The sequence below is a fragment of the Pseudonaja textilis genome, chromosome 1, assembly GCF_049901715.1.
Source record: "Pseudonaja textilis isolate UNSWEBS1 chromosome 1, rPseTex1.2, whole genome shotgun sequence".
NCBI lineage: Eukaryota > Metazoa > Chordata > Lepidosauria > Squamata > Elapidae > Pseudonaja > Pseudonaja textilis.
This window is the reverse complement of record NC_141990.1, coordinates 226,808,172-226,833,683: the sequence shown is the minus strand read 5'-3', so window position 1 is coordinate 226,833,683 and position 25,512 is coordinate 226,808,172. Positions and strand designations below refer to the sequence as shown.

The 25,512-nt window shown below is 39.2% G+C and overlaps 2 protein-coding genes and 1 long non-coding RNA gene across 5 annotated transcripts; 2 read left to right on the top strand and 1 right to left on the bottom strand.

Annotated features, from left to right (window-relative positions):
* Positions 1-1,693: 1,693 nt before the first annotated feature.
* TMEM109 (transmembrane protein 109) lies at positions 1,694-15,797 on the bottom strand. Of its 3 annotated transcripts, none has more exons than XM_026720133.2 (4): positions 14,914-15,797; positions 13,226-13,494; positions 11,231-11,333; positions 1,694-3,101 (listed from the first exon to the last, which is right to left on the bottom strand). In XM_026720133.2, the coding sequence occupies exons 2-4, from the start codon at positions 13,460-13,462 to the stop codon at positions 2,719-2,721; spliced, it is 723 nt and encodes a 240-aa protein (XP_026575918.1). In that variant the 5' UTR covers positions 13,463-13,494; positions 14,914-15,797; the 3' UTR covers positions 1,694-2,718. The 3 variants fall into 3 exon arrangements, with proteins under 3 accessions (XP_026575918.1, XP_026575921.1, XP_087776936.1); XM_026720136.2 differs by lacking the exon at positions 14,914-15,797 and adding an exon at positions 14,456-14,844; XM_087920810.1 differs by lacking the exon at positions 14,914-15,797 and adding an exon at positions 14,598-14,844.
* On the top strand, positions 14,652-14,876 carry LOC148128068 (uncharacterized). The gene is made up of 2 exons (XR_015740869.1): positions 14,652-14,737; positions 14,816-14,876. It is a non-coding gene; the product is annotated as an uncharacterized LOC148128068 (long non-coding RNA).
* Positions 15,798-15,940: 143 nt separating the features above from the next.
* LOC113449135 (pre-mRNA-processing factor 19) lies at positions 15,941-23,847 on the top strand. The gene is given in 19 exon segments (XM_087920809.1): positions 15,941-16,224; positions 17,765-17,914; positions 18,735-18,811; positions 19,149-19,290; positions 19,394-19,467; positions 19,549-19,611; positions 19,816-19,860; positions 20,007-20,055; positions 20,058-20,077; positions 20,507-20,582; positions 20,831-20,940; positions 21,091-21,127; positions 21,130-21,164; positions 21,166-21,246; positions 21,371-21,440; positions 21,587-21,672; positions 22,356-22,526; positions 23,129-23,234; positions 23,404-23,847. Coding segments are annotated over 19 exon segments (1,509 nt in total). The 5' UTR covers positions 15,941-16,205; the 3' UTR covers positions 23,502-23,847.
* The last annotated feature ends 1,665 nt before the right edge of the window (positions 23,848-25,512 follow it).

The window sequence follows — 25,512 nt, the reverse complement described above, 5'->3', positions numbered from 1 at the left end:
TGTGCCCTCACAAATGGCATGCCATAGGTTTGCCATCATGGCTCTAAGCAGTTAACAGAGTCAAAATATTGTCTCCAACAACCTGGGTCCTCATTTTACCGACCTCATAAGGATGCAAGGCTGAAATCAACCTTGAACCCTGTTAGGATCAAACTCCAGGTTATGGGCAGAGTTAGCCTGCAGTACTAATTCTAATCACTGCACCACCACAGCTCTTCACCTAGTAATAAAGCAGTATGGCCAAGGCATATTTATGCTGCGGTTCAGTGTAAGTGGCGACATGGCTTTTATCAATACATTTGGAGAACTTGATATATGCCTTTCCTAAGCTGGAGACTTCCATTTGGGCTATATACCAGTTGCCATCAGCAATGTTGGCTGGAGATTGTGAGTATCTCAATGCAACACATTTGGAGGGATTAGATTGCCAAATAAATAAATAAATGGGTCAGGCAGAAGATCCAAGCGCACACTTCAATGATCTGTAAGCAAAAATAGAAGTCAAAGACACGAAGGATAAATAGGCTACTGAGATTTGTTCATTTGCCTGGGCTACATCACCTTGCATTGTAAAATCAAAAGATGGTAGAATCTTTTACCACTTCCATATCTTCTCGTCCAAAACCTTTTCCAAAGAAAATGCATTTTTTCCCCATGCAGTGAAAATTATGGTAAACATGTTTGGGGGTATGTTGAAGAGATAAGATTTCTTTATTACAGGCAGGGGTGGGATTCTACTGGTTCGGCCGAAGATCATCTGGGAGCAAACCGGTTCACTCTGGTGATCAGTTGCTGGGCTCACCTGCCCGGGGTCCATACGGACCTTTATTTCCTGCTTTTGACACTCAGCTACATCACGTGGCACAGCAGATTGCTGCATGCCAGCTGTTGAAGAAACGGGGAGTGCAGGAGAAAGTTAGTAGGAAAGCCTCTACGCGCACGCAAAGCACGTGTTTGCCATGTGCAAAGCACGCCCACCAAACTGGTGGTAAACCAATTTGAATTCCACCACTGATTACAGGTAGTCCTTGACTTACAACAGTTCATTTAGTGACCATTAGAGGTTACAAACAGCACTGAAAAATGTGCTTTATGACCATTTTTTGACAGTTACCTTTGCAGCATACCCATGATCATGTGATCAAAATTCAGATGCTTGGCAACTGGTTTTGTATTTATGATCGTTGCTGTGTCCCAAGGTCCTGTGATCCTCTTTTGCAACCTTCTGACAAGCGAAGTCAATGGGGACATCATATTCACTTAATAACCAAGTAATAACTTACCAACTGCAGCGATTCACTCAACTGTGGCAAGAAAGGTCATAAAATGAGGCAAAACTCACTTAACAAATGTCTCACTAAACCACAGAAATGTTGGGCTCAATTGTGGTCATAAGTCAAGGACTACCTGTACAGACAGCCCATAAACATTTAATCTGCATTACACAATGGTGCAGGCTTAGTGAAAAGTTACACACCAGTACAGAAAATCTTTGGAGAGCTTCTTAAAAATAAACTTCCTTGAATATTTTATAGAATGAGCCTGCAAAAACAACCAGCCTGCGTGCGCAGGTACGCTCAGCATTAATTGTTGAAAAAAAAATGTTGCTTTGTCAAGTCAAACCAGAAACCACTGTCTTCCCCCACCATCAGAAGTTCACTTCAAGATTCTGCAGGAAAAAGATACCAACACGGCTTGTATATAGTGTATTCACAACCCTTTTGCATCCAGCTTACATACATGTATATTTCCTCCTTTTAGAACCTGAAAAAGCAGCCAAGGACAATGGGATGTGATTAGATAGATAGCCTTTATTTGGAAAACAGTAACAAACTATTCAATTAATCTAAAATTGGAGCTTTAAAAATATGTATATATATATATATATATATTGGCAAACAATATGTTGCTAACAGTACATTTTCTTATATGTAGTATAAACAACAGGCCCATTCTTCAATAGGCAAACAAGTCAAGCCTGAATTTATGGTTTTGCTTACTTGCAGTATACAGTAAATTCAGTCTGTATACTGTGCAAGGCTTGTGTATATTCCCTTGTGTTTTGTCTATTCTGGATCAGCAGGTGAACACCACTTGTCAGAATCGCCTTAAATTACCTCACACACAGCACTGGCATGCATAAGAAAATGATGTAAACCTGCTTTTAAAAGGCATCTTTGGCTCGCATTAAAACAACTTCAACACACACAATGTTCTGATTGCTGTGAGGAGCATCACAAACATAGTAGTCATCCTTAACTTTCACAGAGGCATTGAGTTTTATAAATATGAGCATGATAGTGTAGAATAATCATATCCAAGGACCCATTCTCATATCCCCAGTCATGAAATTCTGTTTTTTATTTTCTTTTAAGTTATAAGCATTTTTCATTATCAGGTCCGTTGTCTTTAAAGAAGCCAACAGCTGCCACGAAAAACAGAGTGGGAAAAACGGGGCCTAAAAAGGGGGATGAAAACAACAAAACAATAGTAGGGAAAGAGCTTTTCTAAATGTTACTACCAACTGAGAAGCTATCGTATGTCAGGTGCAATCATTTTTTTAGGGAGGACTTCTGTCCTAAATAGAGGTGGGCGAAATGATACCATCCAGGAATATGTACAGACTGAAAAAGAAGTAAAATAGGTGATAAAGAAAGAGAGAAATGTAGTTGCTTCTTGGACAAGATGGGTAAATGTGGAAAGCCCCCCGCCTGAAATTTATTCTTCATCCAGGTATCTGGGAGACCGCTTCTGCCGCTGTTGCAGTTCCTCCACTAGGCGCTCCAAGTTGTGCACTTTAGCCTCCAGCCGTGCATCAGAGCGATAGGATCCACTCAACCAACCCAGCAAAACATAGAAAGTTAGCAAGGCCAATAGAAGTAAAATCTGTACTGAATGGTCAGGCACAGTAAACACAATAAATGCAAAGCAGCCTCCAAAGAGAACCAGCTTGAGGCCCCACATGATGCGGCTTAAGATAATGAACAACAGGCTGAACAGCAGCCAGAGCACCCAATAGCTAATCAGGGCAGCCAGGCTCCAGAGCAGCAACGCCTGAACCTGCTCAGGGCTCAGCTTCAGAAACTGTGTTAATCCATCTCCTGAAACACAAAAGAAAAAAAAAGCAATATAATCAGTCCAATGTATCACTATAACAGCCTTCCCCATATGGTACCCCAGGTGAATTAAGTCAAATTTTCAACTAGGATAAATCTACATCTATGGTAGTTTAGAAGGAAGTGTTACCACATACAGGAAAGAAACTCACTAGCTACTTACAAAGAACAACTACACTCAACGTGTTAAATATTATTACAGCTCAAACAAACTCCTCCTTTTTTACCTCATGGTATAACTCATTAATTCCTTTTCAAAAAAAAATTTATTTCAATCTGCATATGCACAATACATTAATAGCGTGGCATCAATATATCATACATTTTAGTATAGGCAAAGTTAATAATATCAATCATATCTCGCAATGCATATATTTCACATTAATTCATAATCCTTCAATGCTTATATTCAACCTTTCAAAACTCTCTCCAAATGCCTACCACCATATCAGTTAAACATACCTAGTAATTCCATTATTCAATTTTCTCCCTGCTTTTATTTTATTTTTTAAAATAAAAAATTATCATTTGGCAAGCAGTGTGGTTCCAAGTTTCACATCTCAATACAAACATGACCATAGTTACCTGTTCATTATATTTGTTTAGTTTCATATTGCATCATCCTTATTATTGTTAAATATTAACCTTATCTTATCCAATTCCAATTCATGTTATATTAATACATTCTCATATCTTATTTTACAATGTTATCTAAAATTCTCATCTCATTTCTGTTGTCATTTCTCATATTACTTTTTTCTGTCACATTTGTCATTTTATCAATCCTTATCTGTAAATATAATTGTCCCCTCTGGTTAACAATTTGAACTAACTACCTTCATTCTACCTTCATATCAATCTCCTTATCTAGTATATAACACAAATATATATATTTTTCTCAGATTCCACATTATATTTTCTCAAACACCTTACAAATCATCTATACATTACAAAATACCGTACTATTTTCAATATATTCTTATACGAGGGCTATCCACAAAATAGATTACGTTTTCGTCTGTAGCAAGAAGGGGCGGAGCTAGCAGGGCCATCTTTGGTCTGTGTGTCCGCTGCTCAGTCTGCATCTAGTCGTGCTAGTGGGAGGTTCGTATTGTTGCCCATTATTTCACAGCAAACGTTTGAAATGTGTGCTGCAATTGAAAATCCCGCGAGTTGTGAGGTGCGATCAGTGATAAGGTTTTTGTTGGCAGAAACCCATAAACCGATTGAAATTTTTCAGCAACTGTGTGAAGTGTACGGGGACAACATCATCACTGAAGGTGGAGTGCGCCAGTGGTACATTAAGTTTAAAAATGGCCGAACTAAAGTTCATGATGAACAGCGGAGTGGATATCCGAGCATTGTGACTGATGAACTGGTCGCGAAAGTCGATGACAAGATTCGTGAAAACCGCCGTTTCACAGTAACGGAACTTTCACTTAGTTTTCCACAAATTTCACGCAGTTTGTTGCATGAAATTGTTACACAAAAGCTAGGCTACCACAAATTTTGTGCAAGATGGGTGCCAAAAATCCCGTCAGAAAACCACAAGAATCAGTGTATGGCTGCATCATTGACATTTCTGTACTCTTACGACAAAGATGGAGATTCATTTCTTGATCGAATCATAACTGGAGATGAGACTTGGGTCAAACATGTGAGCAGCGAGACCAAATTGCAGTCTATGCAGTGGGGGCACACAAACTCCCCCCAAAAACCAAGAAAATGTTTGCAAATGTTCTCTGCAAGGAAGATTATGGCGACTGTTTTTTGGGATAAGCAAGGTGTGCTTCTTCTTTTTTCACCCATTATCTCTCACTCTTTGGACAATGTACTTCCTTTTCATCCTTGTTTGTTTCCTATTCCTCTTTGTTTTCTGGTCCTTTCTCTTAATTCCCTTTTTTCCCATTCTTATTCCCCTCCATTTCTCATTCCAGTTATTAAACTTTTCTCTCTCCCTCTTTTGATTTTTCTTTTGCCCTTCCTTTTCCTGCTTTTTCCCTCTCCCTTTGTCCGTTTTCCGAACCATTCTCCCTTTTATCATCCCATCAGACCACAAATTTTTAATTCTAATTCCTTTCCCCCCTGCTTAAATAATTGTTGTTCATTTTGTCCTTCAATGTTGGCTTTTTCTTTATAGAACTCCCGCTCTGGTTTATTTTGTTCTTGTGTATGCTGAGTCACCATTGCTAATTTCTGTAGTACATAAATGCACATTTCAAGTTTAATTTTTATCATGTCCCTTATATCTTGCAAATCCAATCTTGACTCTTGTAAGTCCAATCTTATATCAACAAATAGTTTCCCCATTATATCTTCTCCTTTTTTCCTTTTCTTTCCTCTTCCTTAATAGTTAAAATCCTCTTCTTTAATAGATATATTCAATCCCAGAGCCCAGTATATTATTTCAGCCAATATCTTTTGAATTTATTTTCAACAATCCATACTCTTGAGTTTTTGGTTGGATGGTTCTATAACAATAATAAAGTTTATTTTATTTTCCTTTAACTTCCAAATTCCAAATTCTTGAGAAGACCAGACACTTTTTAAAACGTACTGAAGTTTTCCTGTACCATCAGGTGGCGCTCTCGAGTCTTTTTACCTTTAACTTTCTCTATTGAATATAATACTTTTATTAAGTTCGCTAATTTCAATCATTAGCTATTATTTCTTTTCTTTTCAACACACTCAATTTCAGCATTTAATTATGCCTTTAAGGGTCCATAATTCAATAGTTATCCTGTTTAATTTCTAAACCTTTGTTGTGTTAAAGTATTTTCCTTTAAATTTTCTCCTCCAAATTAATCCAATCCAAGTTTTATAAGATCCAATTTCTTTCTCACGTTCTCTGGTTGCTGCTTCCACACACTTCAATCCAAGATAGCCCTTTATTTTAATACCGGGGTACCTCAAAAGTGATGTCCTTTGTCTGGTTCACACTCTGCTCGCTACTTCTCTGCTCCAGCACAAAACTTAGTTTCCCGGAGTGTTGTCTTCGTGGTGGCCATTTTAGGACCACTGCTGCAGCTTGCCTTTGGGAGGGATTTTCCTGTCAGGGAGGGGAGTTGCAATTCCCCTCGACCCTCCAGGCAATTTCCCCCTTCTTCACCACCCCACCAGGGTGGTTCTGGTCCTGATCGGGACCCTCCAACAAGTGAGCTTGGGCAAAACTGTGCATGATTGTGGATTGCGCTCCGACTCCGACGAGGAGCAAACCGGAAGTCCCAGTGTAGCTCATACACAGAGCAGCAGGTGGGCACTTTGGCATGTTTTATGGCCATAAATCTTTGTTTGTCTATTAAGCTTTGGGCTCCTTCTCTGGTTCACTGAGAACAAGGAGGGTGGGGCATCTTTTTGCTCTCCTCTCAGCACTGACAGAAACACTCAAGGAAATTTCAATCAATGGAATGATTAACCTCATGTTTGAACAAGTCTTAAGATTTATATGAGTTCATTTTTGAAATGTGTAAGGACTAGGGAACTATCACATATCTGGGTGGCATACGGTAAAAATAATCATACAATATATTTTTAAACACTGATAGACGACCACTGAAAGGCAATCAAACATACAAGACCAACCTCTTACTCTAACCAAAAGCCTGGAAAAGAGTCATGTTTTCAGAACTCTTTGGAACATGGGCATGGTGGGAGCCAGATAACTCCTGGGTGGGTGGGTGGAAATGGTGCAGGAACAGACAACATACACTTCCTGGGTCTTATCAAATGACACTGCTTTGTGGATGGGATCTTCAGCATGGCAACTCTGTCCAATCATACAGGCTGGGCAGAGGTCACCAAAGGCAGATGGTCTTTTGATAACAAGCCTCTATGCCATGGAGGGTTTACAGGTAATAACCAGCACCTTGAAATGTATCCTGAAGCCTACTGACAATCAGTACAACTCAAGGAGGAAAGCTGTTACACAGATTTATAAGTTATGCCCATAATTGCTTATGCCACCACATTCTAAACCTGCTGCAACTTCAAATAGTTTCTAAGAGCAGCCCCATATACATTGTGGTAGTTCATATGTGAGGTAACCAAATTGTGGGGTCTAAAGGGTCTCCTGGTCCAAGTAAGGTCACAATTGGCACACAAGATGGAATTGTTGAAAGGCCTTCTTAGCCATAATTTCTACTTGCTCAACAAACACAATATTGAGCAGGAGCCCCACAAGACCCCCCAACTTGCATACCAGTCCCAAAAGAAAAAGTGTAATCCCATATAGATTAAAGACAAAACATCCCCTGCCCTGGGAGAGGGTGTTCCAAAAAGGCCACAGTAACTCAGTCTCATTGGGGTTGAGGTTAAGCCTACAATAGCAGTATTGTTCTGGGTTTTACAGCATATATTTGCATGGGAGATAAGATTAAGCTAGTGTTAAGATTAGCGTTCCAGTCATCAAGGACTATAGTTAAAAATTAAAGGCACAGTAAGTACTACATCATACCAGTTCATGGTTGGAATCTCCTGCATTTAGAGATCAAGACTTTCCTTGTTTTTGCCTATCTATTTCAATCTTTAATCTCTTCACAAATGTTGTAAGATTATTTTTTGTATCTTCTACCAGCTGTTAAGTTTGTTCTGAGATACAGTAATGTCTTTATTAGCTTTGGCATCTTGTTAGTTTTATTGTTTTGACACTGGTTTCTTCTGTTTTCCATCTTTGGCAGCTTCTTTTCACATTTACCCCAGCAACTTACTTGATTTCATTCCACAGCTTCTCTAGTTCCCTATCAGTGAAAATCCAGGACATTAAAGAGATTCCTGGGATTCTTGAAAATGATGAGCTTATGTTCAAGAACATATCATAGAAACCAGTTGGCTTTGTTCTTCCATTTTATTTACTTGAATTTTAAGCACGAGCAGTTCACAATCTGTTTCAGTCATTCTCTGGCCATATCTTTGCTGTTATAACTGAACTCTTTCACCTTTTTGACTCAAAAATATAATCAATTCAATTTCTTTGTACTGTGTAGCATGTTGAATAACATCTGACCTGAGAAGCCATCTTCCAGGACTATATTATCAATCACTTTGTATTGTCTAGCCATGTGATTTTCTTGTTAAAAAAATACAGGAGTGATTTACTATTGCCTTCTCCTGCATACTCTAATATGAAATGATGCCTTTGTTGCTGTCCTAAAGTTTCCATCTGTCATCCACATTCCAATATAGGTGTCTGCTTATTTTTATCTACTTATTTATTTAGAGGCTGCTCGATTCCCAGCTGTAAGTTCAGGGCAGCCCCTAGATAGCACAACCGTCTTGTGAAAGTTCAATCCTATCTAAGACCAAGACTAATTGACCTGTGTTAAGAATGACGGTGAGTCTGTTCCACTTCATTCAGTCCCAACCTTCAGACCCTCATTCAGGATTTTGATATTATCTCTTGGGTAGCAAGCATGATCACTATGTCTTGGGTGACCTGCCTGGAAGAAAATATTCCTGGTACATTCCAGAATTTTTTAGTCATCCCTGCCAGAAACATCCTGCCACTGCCACAAAGGAGCTACATAATAGGACTATGACAATTACACCTACCCATAAAAATGCTAACCCTGGCCCTTATATTAACACTGACATTACATTATAATCTTAAACCTTAAATATTCCAAACTTTAAGTTCACTATAGTTCCAATGCAAATATATACTGTAAACCGAGTTTCTAAAAATAACTTCAACTCTAATCTAAATCTAAGACATTAAAACAGTGCTCTCAGACACTTACTTTAGTGCTAATTTTATCCACTAAAAAGCAGAGACTTCATCCTGCCAACAAAAGTGTGTATAGTCAAGGCCATGGTTTTTCCAGTTGCAATGTATGCAGGGATGGGCTTCAAAAATTTTAGCAACCTGTTCTCTGCCCAGGTGCTATGTGGGCATGGCATGTGGGCATGACCTAGTCAGCCTCCTGTACCACGGTGGGTGGGGGGGAGCGGTGTGGGCTCTGGAGGCTTTTCTTGAGCCTCCAGGAGGGCAAAAATGGCCTCCCTGGACTCCGGAGGTCCTCTGGAGGCTGGAAACTGGCCCGTTTCTGGCCTTCTGGAACTTCCAGAAGTTTTTTGCCCTCCCTGGGCTCTGGAGGCTTTCATCAGGATGGCAAAAATGGCTTCCCCGGGCTTTGGAGGCTCTCCGGAGGCTGGAAACGGGGCTGTTTCCGGCATTCCAGAGCCTCCGGGAGGCCCATTTTTCGCCCTCTCTGAGCCTCTGTGCAGGCCCTGTACTTACCAGAGATCCAAAACGTATTGCATGGGGACTCCTGGGAGAGGCAGGGTGAGACAGGGGTGGGATTTGCCAGTGCGCTGAACCAGCCATAAAATTAGCTACTGGCTTGCCCGAACCAGGGAGAACCGGTAGCAGCCCACCCCTGAATGTATGACTATGAAAGTTGGACCATAAGAATTGAGGCCTTTGAACTACGGTACTGGAGAAGACTCCTACAAGTCCCTTGGACTGCAAAACGATCAAACCGGTTAGTCCTAGAGGAGATCAACCCTGCCTGCTCTTTAGAAGGCCAGATCCTAAAGATGAAACTCAAATACTTTGGCCATCTAATGAGAAGGAAGGACTCACTGGAGAAGAGCCTAATGCTGGGAACAATTGAGGGCAATAGAAGAAGGGGACAACAGAGAATGAAGTGGCTGGATGGAGTCACTGAAGCAGTTGGCGTGAGCTTAAATGAACTCCAGGGGATGGTAGAGGACAGGAATGTTGTCCATGGGGTTGCGATACGTTGGACACAACTTCACTACTACAACAACAACAACTTAAACCAAAAGGCTTAATGAACCCAAAGTCTAATTTGACCTAAATCCAATAGTATACAAGTATATTATAAACCTAATCCCATAACAAAACTTCAACTGTAACATAAAACTAAGGTTTCCTATTACACGAGAACAGGAAGCCAATGTTTGTTTTTAATTTCAGACTCTGTCTTGTTATGGGACAACTAATCACAGATCTTAATTATGATGTACTGTAATGCTAAACAAATCAGGGATGAAGATTCCTGGGCACACTTTATTATTCCTGTGGTGAGAACAAGCCAAGATGCATCAAATTATTAGCAATCATGCTCGTTTATAATAATCCAAAACTCCAGCTTTTTTGAGATATACAAATGTCAGCTTTAATTTCATTGTTCTGGATAACTGTTTATGTAATAGACCTGTTCACATTTAAATGTATTCTTAGATACATTATATACCAGTTCAGGAAAGACATAAGACTCATCCTGAGCACCCTGTATTTGGAAACTGGCTCCACCAAAATCCAGTGGACCTTTCATATTGGAAAAAAAACAAACCTCCAACTCGGGACAAAGTGCATTTATGGATGAGGGCAAAAAGACACCAATGTAGCATTCTCAACCATACTGATCAGCAATATATCTTCCAAAAGAAAAGCATTAATGATGTCAGTAAGGAAGCCTATAGGGAGGAGGAAAAAAGGCTTTTCCTTCTCCCAGTTTAGCAGAAAGTCATAAAAAAATTGGCAGCCAAGCGAGCAGCAAGGGATTTACCAATGGTATGCTAGGCCATCCCAAAAGCTCCCAAAAGAGGATTGGGAATACTTAGCAGCAAACTTAAATGGCTCAATTTGTGTTTCTCTCAAAAAAAAACCGACCCAGGATTGAACTGTTAAAGAAAGGGCTATCAGGAAGATGAATAGTATCTCAAAAGAAGCTCATGAAGAAAAACTTTCACCTTGTCACTATGAAAACCACATAAGTATTTTCTGATCACCAGGAGTTCCATTTTACTTCTTTGAAGGAACTAGTGAGATAACTTCCTGAATGAATATGAACAATATTCACGCTGTATTACTAATCTAAGGTTAAAAAAAAAAACAGACTGGCCTTTGCTGCAAAAAAGCAGACCATTCCTCCATGCTGATTCCTATTCAGTAGTGATCCAGTTTAGGCACACATTTAATATAGCAAGCCTTCCTTTGCTTACTTGGAAGACAATCCCACAACATTTGAAAGGGAGACTAAAGTAAGAATAGGACTGTGTCCCATATCCTGTTAGATTGCAACATGCTTAACCTCTTCTGTTAACTTCCATCTTTTTTTCCTCATTGGGCCAATAACCTGGTCACTTACCAGCCCATCCAAAGGATGTAAGAAACTGCCCTGTAATTCGAGCCACAACACAGAAGGCTGAAGAGATTCCAGAGGAAACTATCCAAAGCATGGCAGACATATTCTGCAAGGAAAGCAAATACACACAGAATTTTTCGACAGCACTTATCAAACATTCTATAAATATGTGTCGATTTACCATAAAGGGGATGGTCTTTCACCTGAGCCACATAGCAAATGATAGGGCTGCAGCTCCCTCCAGTGCTGAAATGAGTTAGGATTAAATCGAACTGTACAGATACAGGTACAGATTTAACAGATGACTAAAACTGTAAACCAAATGGAAAGCATAAAAGTACATGTGCAATGGCAAAAAGAATTAGGAATCATACGCAAAACTAAGGGCCTGCTTGGTTGATATAGTATCAGATTTGAAAGATACCAGTGACTAAAAATATCAGAGCCATTGGAGAATGAAATAGAGATAGGCTGAATTCCAATGGAAACCTTTCCAGGATGAGACTTCCATCCTGGCCAGCATACTTTAAAAAGGTATAAATTGCTTTTACGAAGTTATTGGCATGGCAATGCTTTCACCACCAGTCTCATCTTCCCACCATCTGTGAAAGATGAATGATCACCAGTACAAACTTTTATACTCAAAGGATTCTGCAAAACGGAGACCTTGTTCCCACAGAACTCCCTCTACATTGGTTTTTCCCCTGTAAATTCCCCTGTAAACTCATTCTCAACAAGGGGGGGTGGGGTGGGGGTGTCAAAGAAGCCAGAAAATTTTTGTGATACTATTCTAAAGTTATGGGGAAATCTTTTCATGTAATTTGCACAAAATACAGTCACCAGCTATGGCATTACTTCTGAACTTTGGAATAGCTTACACTGAATTGGGAACATACTTTGGCATAATCAGTAGTCTGATGTTTGAAAACTTAGCTGCGAATCTGTTCTTTTTAAAAAAACAGAAGATTTAGACTTGACATTCAGAAAATGGTTTATATCTGAAATGCGTAGGAATTTGTAATTGTCATTCATGTGAGGAAACAAATCAATTTATATTTTCTTTCCATCCATTAGTTTGTCATTATATTACACCGAATAAGCTGTTTAGAATCCCTTTGAATAGAGAAGAAACCACTTCTGAAATCTTCCCAAGAAAACTGCAGGGACTTTTCCAGGCAGGCTCCAGGGATCAAGACTGACTCAAACACACACACACACACACACACACACACACACACACAAACAAACAAATATTTCCAGGAATAACATGGAGAGTAATTTTTCTTCCACATCTAGGGTACACTTACACTTACAAAATGTGTCCTAAAGAATGGATGGGCAATTGTGGGGCAAATATGAGGGTAAAGATTCAAGGAAAAGATTTGATGGTGGGCGGGAGAGAGAAAAGAATTGCAGGAGAAGGAGAATCTGATTGCAGAAATAAGATTAATTTATAAACTAACTTATATTAAATCTGATTATGGTTATGTTAACTCTTTGCAAATATAATATTGAATGGAATATTATTTGCAAGCTATTACATAGCATCACTTGGTGGGGGGAGGGGGGAGAACATCAAGAATTTTCATAGATTGCAATCAGCTAACCAAAACTGCAATACAAGACATTTCCTAGATCCTTTTGTATATTTGTGTAAAGAAAAGCTGGGCTGTTTTGAGCCAAGAATCCTACTTAAAAAACAAATGTGGGATGCAAATCAATCCTGAATAGTGCTCAGAAGATAATATATTGGAATACTTCCTACCATATGAAAAACTGAAAAGACTGGAAAATCAACTTGAAGGTTATGGATGTCTTATATACTAGCTATTGGTAGACAAAGTTTTTGTTTAACAGCATGATTAAGTGCTCTATCTCTAGATAATTTCCTGGAAAACTATATAATTATATATTTTCCCAAATTGTGTCACTCAATTCATTAGTATGTGACTTATTTTCCACACATATATAAAAATAAGAATAGCATTGCTGTCATACCTCATTCAACATCAGAAAGTTCTCTTTACCAACCAAATTCTCCAGTGTCTTCCTTACAGAACGAGTCACTTCAGATAAAAAGTCAGGTTCCACACGCTTCTTTTCCCAAGATGAAGTTTGGTAGTGTTGGGCATGGGCGAAACAGGTGTTCATGAGAGACAGCAATACAATGATGCCCAAAGATGAGGCAAGCATCACCTTGTGGCAATTCCATAAGTTAAGTTTCTTTCCAACCATCTTTTCAGTGTTTGTCTTCACACCCAGTCTTTCTGCAAGTATGATAAAGAGCAGATTCATTAAGATAAAGTATATATTTTTAACTGTTCAAAGCCTTTATTGTCATTGTACATCATGTATACAACGAAATTGGTTTAGCCTCTACTGGTGCAGTCCATACATGAATACAAGAATATTTCTCTCCATGGGACAAACCTGTCTTCCTTTGGATGTTAAACAACTATGGTACTTCTATTTTCCTTGACATACTGGCCATCCTAGCGGCACACTAAAAATCAGTCATGACTGAAGAATATGGGATTCCCTTCCTGTGCTTGTCTGGAATTAGCTGCATTCTTATCAATAAATCACAAGCAATATAGAATATCAGTAATTATTTGCATCTCTCTCTCTCTCTCTCTCTCTCCTCCCCCCTCAGTTAATACTGACACCTTCAACTGTGCTCAATAAGCAATTGGCCACTAAGCTGCAATCAGTCTGCTTAGGTGTCATAACACTAGAGAGCTGCCAAGCTGCAACTGTTTACGCTCATTGGAAATTTCAGATGATTTTAAACATTAGTTCCACAGAGTGCTTTACAGCCAGTATGGTGTTACTATGAACAATGTAGATTATTACTTATTGCTTAGAGAAGATGAAATTGCACAGCCAGTGATAAATGCAAATGCTGATTGTATTATCATTTTCTACTGCTCCACAATTATGGTATCTCCCCAGCAAACCTCCTCTCCCCATTAGGAAAAAAAAAAGAGGAGTCAAAGGATGTGAAACTGTTGGCATTCACAATCAAGTCCACTGTTCAGACTGTACTCAGAAGCACTCCACGCTGCAACCAATGTTCCCTTACACAAACTGCTGCTTTGCTTCAAAGCCTCAGTAAGTCAGAATTTCCAGATTCATCCAGAAAACCAACCAGATTTCATACGCCTGAAGTCTGCTTTGGAAAAGCTTACAACTCTACAACTAGATTTTACCTACTCTAGGCAAACTTACCGAATATAGACTTATTTTAAAAACTCTACTCCAAATAAAGAGAAAGTTACAAGCCAAATTCATCTTCTATGCACTCTTGGTGTCTCTGTCTCATATAGCCTGTTTCCAGAAACGTAAGAACAAACATAACCAAACTCAGGACCTGTGTGTAAAATCCACGCCGTTTTCCACCGCCACATTTTTTCCCAGAAAGTTGAACAAGATCCGATTCTTTTTCTAAATTCATTTCTCGGCTCAATCACAACCTTCGGGAAAGCCACACATTTTCCCGCAAGAACCTTCGTGAGCTGTAGAAGGTGATTCCCTCCACATCTCTTTGTTCTGAAAGCGAAAAGCTGCTTCTCCTTCCAAAAACTTCAGGTGAGCTGCATCTAAGGAAGATCCCGTGCGAGAGGGAAAGGTGAGACGAGCCGCAACTTCGGGACGCGGCTGAGGAGAAAAGTTGGGTGGGTACTTACTTTGTCCAGAGTTTAAAGAAAAGGAGTGGACCGGCAGCTCCAGCTGTATGGACAATTTCTCTCTCTCTCTCTCTCTCTCCCTCGGGGGAAATTCAAAAATAGCCCCAGCCTCCAAGTCCAGCTACTTTCTGGGAAATGCAGTCCTGGCAGTATCGGAAGGCGCTTTAAATCCTAGTCCGGAGCATGCTCAGAATTGTATTCCAGTAGTTATTTATTTTGGAAGATATAATACACGCAATCTCTTTTAAATTTACCTGGGGGAGCGCTCCTCCTACGGAGTGCTTTCCTTTCATCAATAAGAGCTGCGCCTACCCTGTCGTTATGGAAAGTTTGTGAAAACTTACCCGAAGGGCGGATAGCGAGAAAGTGGCCGGAGATTGATAGGTTTTGATTGTTGTATCTGGTACACGATGGTTCTTTTTATTATTTGCATTTGATTTGCGATGATTATGGGTGCATGGTACCGCAATGAGTGAAGTGACGTAAGGCATTTGTAGTAAATGAAAAAGAGCAACGGAAAATAAAGTATCTGCGCACCCTAAGCACTCACAACTTTGGAATGCTTCCAAATATTTCTAAGGAGGCGATGAAAGTTGAAAATGATCAGTCCCCAAAGTGCTGTTGTCGCCTAACTATTCACCTGTTTATGGCAATTTCTGCCTCCGAATTGGGAATACTATGGGCGTTTATGGTCTATCACCAACAATCCTCCTTAAACACAGCGAAGGGCCATAATTCCAAGTCATTCGAAGTCATCTAATGTTCATATGAAAAGTAATTTGATTACTTTTGCTATTTTCCAAGGCTGACTAGGTACATTACATAGGTGGACTTCGGTTTTTGTATTCTCCATTCTTTCCTATTCCCGGAAGTTGGCAACTCGTTGAATAAATCTACTTTTTAATTACTACAGTATATTTCGAGACCCGCCTTATGCCCAGCAAGTGCATGACGGGAATGGTAGTTTTTTTTTCCCAGGGTCCTCCGGATCCGGAAATAGATAGTGTTCTCCGGACGGTTAGGTGACGCTGCGGGGGTTGTGCCGCTAGCGGGGCGTGAGCAAGTGGAGAGATTCCGTTTCCGGCCTCTTGCTGGAGGTTTGCGCGCGTTTCGTGGCCTGTGGCGTGGTGGCGTTTTTTTGTTTTTTTTTTAAAAAGAAGAAGGCTGAAGCGGACTACAGATAGCCGAACCTTCCTTCTCCTCCTCGGCCTTCGTGGCCCCGAAGCCGCCTCAAGGATTAAACCGAGGGATTACACCATTACAGTAGCCCTAGGGGGCTTATCCTGCGCGCCATGTCCCTCATATGCTCCAGTGAGTGACCCGCTTTCTCCTCGGCTCTCGTTCTTCCCGCACAGCTGCGGCCTCACATGGAGGGGAAGGCTCGAGAAGAGGGGCTCCCCTTTTAACAGCCGCAGCTGTTTGGCAGTTAACTGTGCCAGTTTCCAATATTGAGAGGTCTGAGGGGTTGTAATGTTTCCAGCCAACTGCAGGCAGCTCGGTAGGGGCTAGAGGTGGTCAGAGGAGGAAAAAAGCCCTTCTCTCTCTTTTCCTTCTCCAGAAGGCAGGACACCAAAGAATGGATTCAACAGTCCGTTAAAACGTTAGAGGGGGACCCTTCTTCACAATTTGGTACCTGGTCACTGAACAGTTATTAGAGGAAGATAGTTTATACGGCTCGATTGTACATCTTGGGGAGCTTTTTTAGTTGATCAGATTTTTTTATAAATAACGGGATGTGCTAGAAGCAGAAACTGAGTTTGGTTATAATGAACTGTGCAACTGCCTAATCCATATAGAAGTGGAAGAAGCTGTCAAGGCCAGCCATCTGCTCAGTGCAGGAATTTTATATTCATCACATTTTTTGAACCATTCATCTCCCACACAGAAAATTTCAATCCCGCCGAGCTCTAGTTAGTATACATCCAGTAAAGAGGAGCCAGTGCCTCTCTTAAGTAATTAGTTCAGGTGTTCATCTGCTCAGCTAGGATCTGCCTTTCTGCCGCTTCTTTGTCCTGCATTTTGGAATGATAGGCATCAGTTCTTGACTTGTATTAAACCATTTCAAATACTTGAAAAATATCTTATTCCACTCATTCATCCCCCCCCCCCACCAAATGTAAATATATCCAGTTCCTTTAGTGTCTCCTAAGCATTTCTGCTTCTCTGATATCCTTCTTGTCCTTCTCTCTATCCATGTCATCTACTTTGAATTTTTTGTTTTTTGGGGTCTACAAACACAATATTTTAGAGCTACCTGAATCAATGTAATGACCTAATTTGAAATTACCATCAAAACAGACTTGCATTCAGTTTTTGACAACTACATGATTTTTCCTTGCTCATACCTGTATTTAGCTTATGATTAACAGATCTTTTTCACAAATACTGCTGTCAACTAGATATCCCACATTCTATAACTGTTTTTCCCCAATGAAGACATTTACATTTGTCGCTATCACATTTCATCTATTTTATTTTTATTTTTTTCTCTATCTTGTTAATAGAACATTTCTAAATTTTCCTTCCAGTTATGTTCTTAGTTTGTTGGATTACACTTATAATTGTATAAAATGCAAATTACAATATGGGCCTTGAGAAATGCCTGTGAATCTGATTTGCATAAATAACATTGCTGACTACTGATTTTTTAAAGATATTATTAAATCAACATTTTGTTCATCTTCTTTTGGGACTTCATATTCTAATTGAATATTACTTGTTTGTAACCATTTTGTGAAGGTCCATATTGTGGGGGTCCTGCTGTTATTCCTATTTATCTTTAAAGACAGTTTAACTTGGTTTACAGAAGATGTTTGTTTTAATGATCTTTTTCTACACCTTTTTCTTGCAGTTTCTAATGAGGTACCAGAACATCCTTGTCTGTCTCCAGTCTCAAACCATGTTTATGAACGAAGACTAATTGAAAAATATATTGCAGAGAATGGGACGGATCCAGTGAATAACCAGCCACTGTCTGAGGAACAGCTGCTAGATATCAAAGGTAAGGATGATCAGGAGAATTAGTTTGTTGAATACGGAATACCTAACCTGACTGGAAATCAATCTTGTAGGGAAGTCTTGAAAATATTTGTTAATTTATAGAGAGATATAAAATTATTCCAAAATATCAAGGCCAAGTATAAGGAAAGGATTGTTGAACATATCCATTTAGAACAATTTCAAAAAAGTGCTACATATATAAATCATATTTATTAAATTATATGCTGCCCATCCCCTAACTAAAGTCTTGACTATATCCAGCATTTCAATCAGAAATCCCACCTATCTTTCTGTTTGCATTTTCTCAGTTTTTACTTTGTCCATTGTTTCCATGTTGCTTTTTCTGTCTGATTTGTTTGAACGTTTGTCTCCAACTTCAATTATATCAATGTGTGTGGTCAGATTTTTATAAAACATGTCCCTTCTACAACTTTTTCCAGCTTCTTGGGTTTCAAAATCGCAAGGCATGCATGCAGCCTCTTTGTTTTTCTAGTGCTATCCATAGTCTTCAATTCTACCTTCAGCTGGATCACACTGAAAACCCACCCGCAAAAATAGGCAAAATTAAACAATACAGTAAAATTAAAACTGACAAAACTGTCCTAGCCATGGTTTAAAGCAGGGCTGTCAAACTTTGGCCTGTTGGCCAGATGAGTCACGCAGTGGCCATGCCCACACCCGGTTTAACGAAGGAAAAAAGTTGTAATACATCACGTGACACCACTGTGATGACATGAGTTTGACACTCCTGGTTTAAAAACTTGTGAGGGTAACTATTGGGGGTTGGCTAGAATTAATGCTTGTATATGTTTCATTCACAGTTGCCCACCCAATTCGGCCTAAGCCTCCTTCTGCTACCAGTATTCCAGCTATCCTGAAGGCACTACAAGATGAATGGGTATATAAATATACATATACATATATATATATACATATTAATACAGTAATCCAGAATTCTTATTTTATTGTGAGTAAGTTCTGCCACTCATGTAACATCAACAATCAGATTTTGTGCTCTTAGAACAAGGGAGTCGGAAAAATCAGTACGCTGATTTCAGATGCCATGAAAGCTATCCATTTTCATTTTATTTTTCCTGTTGACGAGAGTGGGAAAAGCAAGGCAGAAATTAATGGACTGCATATGATGTCATGCTATGTGTTCAGAGATATTCACTAAGCCAGCATGTCCAGGTATCTTCACATACAATATTAATGTACTGAATTACTTCCTTCAGGATGCTGTCATGCTACACAGTTTCACTTTGCGCCAGCAGCTCCAGACTACACGCCAGGAACTTTCTCATGCACTATACCAACATGATGCTGCGTGCCGTGTCATTGCTCGTCTCACCAAAGAGGTGACTGCTGCAAGAGAAGGTACAGCACAGAATTTATATATATATATATTTTAATGGTGTGCAAGAAGAGACCCCATTATGCCAAGTGTGTTAAACATGCCAAATCATCTCCTTCTTCACAGCTTTGGCAACTCTGAAACCCCAGGCTGGCCTCATTATTCCCCAAGCTATACCCTCTTCACAACCAAATCCTATGGTATGTTTCACATAATTACATTATTTTCTTCACGCTGTATCTTTCTCTCAACTAAAAGCGATTTGTTTGTTCCTTTTCCAGGGTGCTGGTGAACCAATGGATCTAGGAGAGTTGGCAGGAATGACCCCAGAAATTATCCAGAAAGTAAGAAATGTTTTGGGTTCAGAACTACAGATAAACAGTTATAATAGATTGGCCTGAGCTGTTAAATATAGAAATCACTGTGACATTTCTGTAGTAGGGATGTGCAAAAACATGTGCTTTGAACCACTTTGAGTATGTAATATAATTTCAGGCACTATCATGGCATAGTTTTTCTAGTTTTTCTAATGTTTTTCTGCCTTGCAGCTTCAAGACAAAGCCACAGTGCTGACCACAGAGCGCAAAAGGCAAGTGCCCCTTTTTATTAAATGGGTGTGGAATTGGGTGATTCTGGGATGTGCATAACAATTCTCTTAGCAGCAGAACCAAGAGATCTGATTGCTTGTCTTAGGTAGTTTGTGTTCTTAGTGGATGAATTTTGTTTTCTTTTTGCAGAGGGGAAGACTGTGCCAGAGGAACTGGTGAAACCAGAAGAACTTAATAGATACGGCAGGTGGCTTCACATGTGGTAAATATATGGTCAATTGAGAAAGTTATCTTAAGAGTTCTGAAGATTCTTAAACTTCTTTAACAATGCTGCTGAATTTCCTCATTGCTGCCTGATGGGAGCACATTTAGTTAATGATAGTTTTTACATTTTAAATATTGCTGTACTCTGGAATGTCTGAGAGATTATATACTCTTGGGTCTTTCGAAAATACAGAATTTCTTGTATGTGCATGCTTCCTTTGTATCTCCAGTTTACCAGTACATTTTTATCCACCAAATATCCAACAACAAACAAAATATGGACTACGCACACACCAACATACCCCACACCTCACATATATACAGAGACACCCACCTTTTGTAAAAGTTTCCTCATGTCGCTTGGTGGTCATTGAATAAAATGAGAAGGCTTGTAATGCTAATTGCAATACTTTGTGTTTTTAAACAGGGATTGCACAGTGCCAGTATTCCTGGCATCCTTGCTCTTGATCTGTGTCCTTCTGACAGCAACAAGATCCTCACAGGTATGTTTAGATATCTGTTTTCTTTTTCCCCAAAATTCTATTTTTGGTCTAAGTGTATTTTGGAAAGGACAGTAGCTTACATTCCACATTTCACATTGCTGAAATTAGTTTCCATGAAGCTGCAGTCATAATGTTATTGTAATATTACGCCATTAATACATACTTTAAGTGAACCACTGAAGAATGCTTTCTGTTAGTAAATTCTGTTGTTGAGCTGCTCTGGTTTCTGATCTTTGTCTTGTTTGCAGGTGGGGCTGATAAAAATGTTGTTGTCTTTGACAAGAGTTCAGAACAGATCCTGGCCACCCTGAAAGGTCACACAAAGAAGGTCACCAGCGTAGTGTTCCATCCATCTCAGGTAAAAGTTCTTGATTTTCTGCAGTCTTTCTGTGAGAGAATCTCTTATGAGGTTTTCTCATACATTTGTTGAAGGAATCAGGCTTACCAGGTTTACATGTAGTCTTACAGAATTGGTATTTAAGGAGTCGGACTTCTTTTTGCCCTCCAGGAACTGGTGTTCTCAGCATCTCCAGATGCTACTATCCGGTTTGGTCAGTGTCTGGCACTTCCTGTGTGCAGGTTTATGCGAGCCCATGAAAGTGCTGTCACAGGGCTGAGTCTTCATGCAACTGGCGATTATCTTTTGAGCTCTTCTGATGACCAGGTGAGAGTGAATCCAGAGGATCTTTTAGGCTAGATTTAAAAGAAAAACAAGAATTCAATATAATAAAGTTATGATCTTCTGAAGCCAACTATTTATATGCAACCTCAATATTTACTTTTTATAGTATTGGGCTTTCTCTGACATCCAGACTGGCCGTGTTCTCACCAAGGTCACAGACGAAACTTCTGGCTGTGGTATGGATTTTGCATTTAGAATCTAAATTGAGTATGCTGTGAGACAGGTTTGAATGAGTGTGGTCTCAATGTATTGGACGTGGGGGAGGGGAGAAGCTGGTTGGAGCTTCCTCACTTAGGCGGTGATCCAAAATTCTTTCCTGCAGCTCTCACCTGTGCCCAGTTCCATCCTGATGGGCTTATTTTTGGGACAGGAACAATGGACTCCCAGATTAAAATCTGGGACTTAAAGGTGAGAATTAGCTTCTAATGTGACAGTGTTGGAATGTTTTACTTTGCAAGGCTGATTATTAAGGATTTGCTGACATTGACCGTGCATATTCTAAAGTATTCTTATCTTTTTAGAGGTTTTGCACGAGAAATGGAATATTTAGTACATCAGTATCTTAACTAGAGCTAGATCGTTACTGATTTAGTTAGTTGGTTAATGCTTTTGTGAATAAGTAGATATGGTTGTTGTTATATACCAGTATTGGGAAGGTTATTATGCTAATCTTGAAGAGCATGGAACTCTCCTTGGCCTCTTCTTTGTTGGAGGAGAAGACTTAAAGTGTCAAATAATTGAAAGATATGTGCAACAATTATGTTTATATATTTATTGGTTTTTTTAAGGTATCTAAATGGGTATGTAAAGTATTCTAGGAAAACATTAGTAACTATAATGAAATCTAAAGGCTCATTTCATTCTCCTTCAAACAGTTTTTTAGTCTCGTGAAATCTGTTCTGTCTGAAATATCTATCCTCCTAGGTTTTGCTGTCAATGTTAACTTGAGCTCAAAACATTATACAAGAATATTATGGAATGGAGAATGAACACGTCTCTGTTCATGGTGAAGGCAGAGAAGAGACATGAGTTGCATTTCTTTGGAGGATACAACATCACTCTAATATCCACTAATTACTTGCTTTCCTCAGGAACGGACTAATGTCGCAAACTTCCCTGGACACTCTGGTCCCATTACTAGCATTGCCTTCTCTGAGAATGGCTACTACTTGGCCACTGCTGCTGATGATTCCTCAGTCAAACTCTGGGATCTCCGCAAGCTGAAGAATTTCAAGACGCTGCAGTTGGATAATAACTTTGAGGTTTGCCTGCTTGTATTTTGTTTGTCAGTTCAGTATTTTAGAATCCTCTTTATTTTAATATACCACTTCCGACAGATTCCAGCTAGCTCCTTTTAAAGCTGTGGAATCCCTTCCTTGGAATGGGACAAACCTGTTGCCTCTATGTGAAAGCTTGGTTTCTTCTGAAATGTGTTCATCCTGAAACTACAACTTCTAGGTGGCTTACATTGTAATACAATACAAAAACAATCAAAACAGTAACAAAAAATCATTAGTTCCCAAATTATCACTGGCTAGTTTAGTCATGACATAGACTAACATTTATTCCAGGAAGGATCTGCAGAAGAGCAGTATTTCCTGAACATCAATAGGGAAGGCGCACCATTCCTGACATTGGGAAGGCAAACTATTTCAGAATGTAGGATTTATAACAGAGACAGTTATTTCAAGGATCCCTTATCCTCTAAAGTGGCAATTTATGGCACGTTCTCTTTACTTGTTTGAATTGGCTGGGTAGATTTAATCAACGTAAATTGTCTCGGAAATGTCCTGGAATCTAGATCATATGAATATAATCATGCTTTGCTTCTAGAAACCTATTTTCTGTGCCTTTCCCTTTTTAGGTGAAGTCCCTCATCTTTGATCAGAGTGGTACTTATCTGGCCCTGGGTGGTACTGATGTCCAAGTATTCATCTGTAAACAATGGACAGAAGTTCTTCATTTCACAGGTATGTGATTGTTGGCCTTTGTATCACTCTCCACAGGTGCCGTACAATATTGTCATTTGAATTGATGGCTAGCATCAGTACTTTGGTTCTTTCTGCTGCCTTCTGTTTCTTGAATGATAATCATAGAATGAAAAATACCTTGTCTGACTGCCCTTTCTTTTTTCTGCAGAGCACAGTGGGCTGACAACAGGAGTAGCCTTCGGGCACCATGCTAAGTTCCTCGCTTCCACAGGCATGGACAGAAGCCTGAAATTCTACAGCCTGTAACTTGTTTCTAGGATGCAAAGCCGCTGGATCTATTCCTTGCTGTAATGAAAAACTATGGGGTAAACATGGGGTGTTGGACTGATGGAACATCGGGTACATTATAGCTGTTGATGTCAGTTTTCTGTAGCATGGAAAATTGCTCTCAGTTTTAAATATATTTGTTTTCCTCTCTGTGTTTGTTTCTCATATAAATTTGTAACTGTAAGAATACTTAGTCAGAACCGATCCACTGCTGACTCTCTAGTAGGGATAGTGGCAGAGATGAGGATGAAGAAAGGGAGGGGGAGATGTGCAGATTTTTGTATGCTGCTCTCTAGTTTCATTAAAAAAAACTGTTCAACTATAACAGTATGTTTTTGGGTGGTATCTTACATTTCAGGCATTTGAATTTTGAACTATATTTTTCAGCTTACGATTTGGCTGTATGTCTTACGAATGTTTATGCATCAGAAGGTATCACAGGTCAGCAATTTTGATGATGAGCTCCTTAAAGATAGTATTCAATTTATAGGCACATTCTGAAAGCAGTACATTCATTAAAATGGAATGTTTAGAATACAACCTCAAATAGGGAGCATGCATACTTCTTTGAGATGTGAAATCTGGTACTTGTTTGATTAGAATGGACAGTACTTTGCTATGTGGGCCACGAAGTAGTTAATCTATCATTTTAAGTGAATTCATTTAGTCTGGTTAGTTATGTATCATTGTGTTAGAAGCTTGACATTACTGAGCAAACTAGTTAAATTAATCCTGGCAAGTGTGTTATGTATAGCATATAGCAAGTAACACATATTTTCAGGATTTTCTGCTTACTTAAAGAAATTGTCACAGGACATTAAAACACCTAGTGCATTTCAGATACCAATAATAGAGACAGCCATATTTGTCTATAAGCTTGTCATCACATTTATTCAGAAACATTAGGGAAAAAAAATCACAACTTCATTTAACGAATGAACTTCATTGAACTATAAAGGCTTTATTTGTATTGCCTCCCAGACCCTGAGCAACAACTGCAAGGCAATAGCTAAGGTTGAACAGATTGTAGCAAGAGCACATCAACTTCTCCAGAATTTTTTAAAAGAAGTTTGGTTATTTAAGTCCCCAAAATGCTGTGTGGTTATAAGGTCATTGGAGGATGCTACATTTTTATCACTTGCCACTTTATCGTATTGTGTTGTAAATCTTTCAACAGTTGCGATAAAGCTAGGATTAAAACATTCCAGTTAAGGCTATCTGCTTTATAATGCAGTTACTGCTGCTTCTGTTAGACTCCTATATATTAAATCGAACTTTCATCTTTTACCAAGGAGTATACGAATCAGCCAATGGATTCACTTTAATTCATTCTGGGTAAAGACCTCAATAAATTAAGATAATGGCAATTGAAGTGTTCATAATCTTTCTAGGAGCAGAAATGTTTATTGATAGGTTGATGTAGGATTGTGAGTCTCACCAATTTGAATCTCTTGATAGTATTAATTCTATAGAAAAATAGAATGAGCCATCAAATGAGCAACACTGAAAAGTTTGTCATAAATCCAGATACAACAAATATTACATATGTTGTAGGATTGATTTGATGCTTCTTGGCTGTCAATCTTCATTAATATGCTATTGGATATTGATAAGGAATAGAGGGCAAAGCTTAACAGCTCTTCAAAATGTGTATTTTTCAGCCTACGATTTGGCTGTATGTCTTACAAATGTTTATGCATCAGAAGGTATCACAGTTCAGCAATTTTGATGATGAGTTCCTTAAAGATAGTATTCAATTTATAGGCACATTCTGAAGGCAGTATATTCATTAAAATGGAATGTTTAGAATACAACCTCAAATAGGGAGCATGCATACTTCTTTGAGATGTGAAATCTGGTACTTGTTTGATTAGAATAGACAGTAGTATGCTATGTAGGCCAGGATCTGATTTGCACAAAGCACCTTTCTGTGTCTAGATACCAGTGTGGTTTTGATTAGCCTTTTTCTCTGGACCTCTTATTTCCAAAT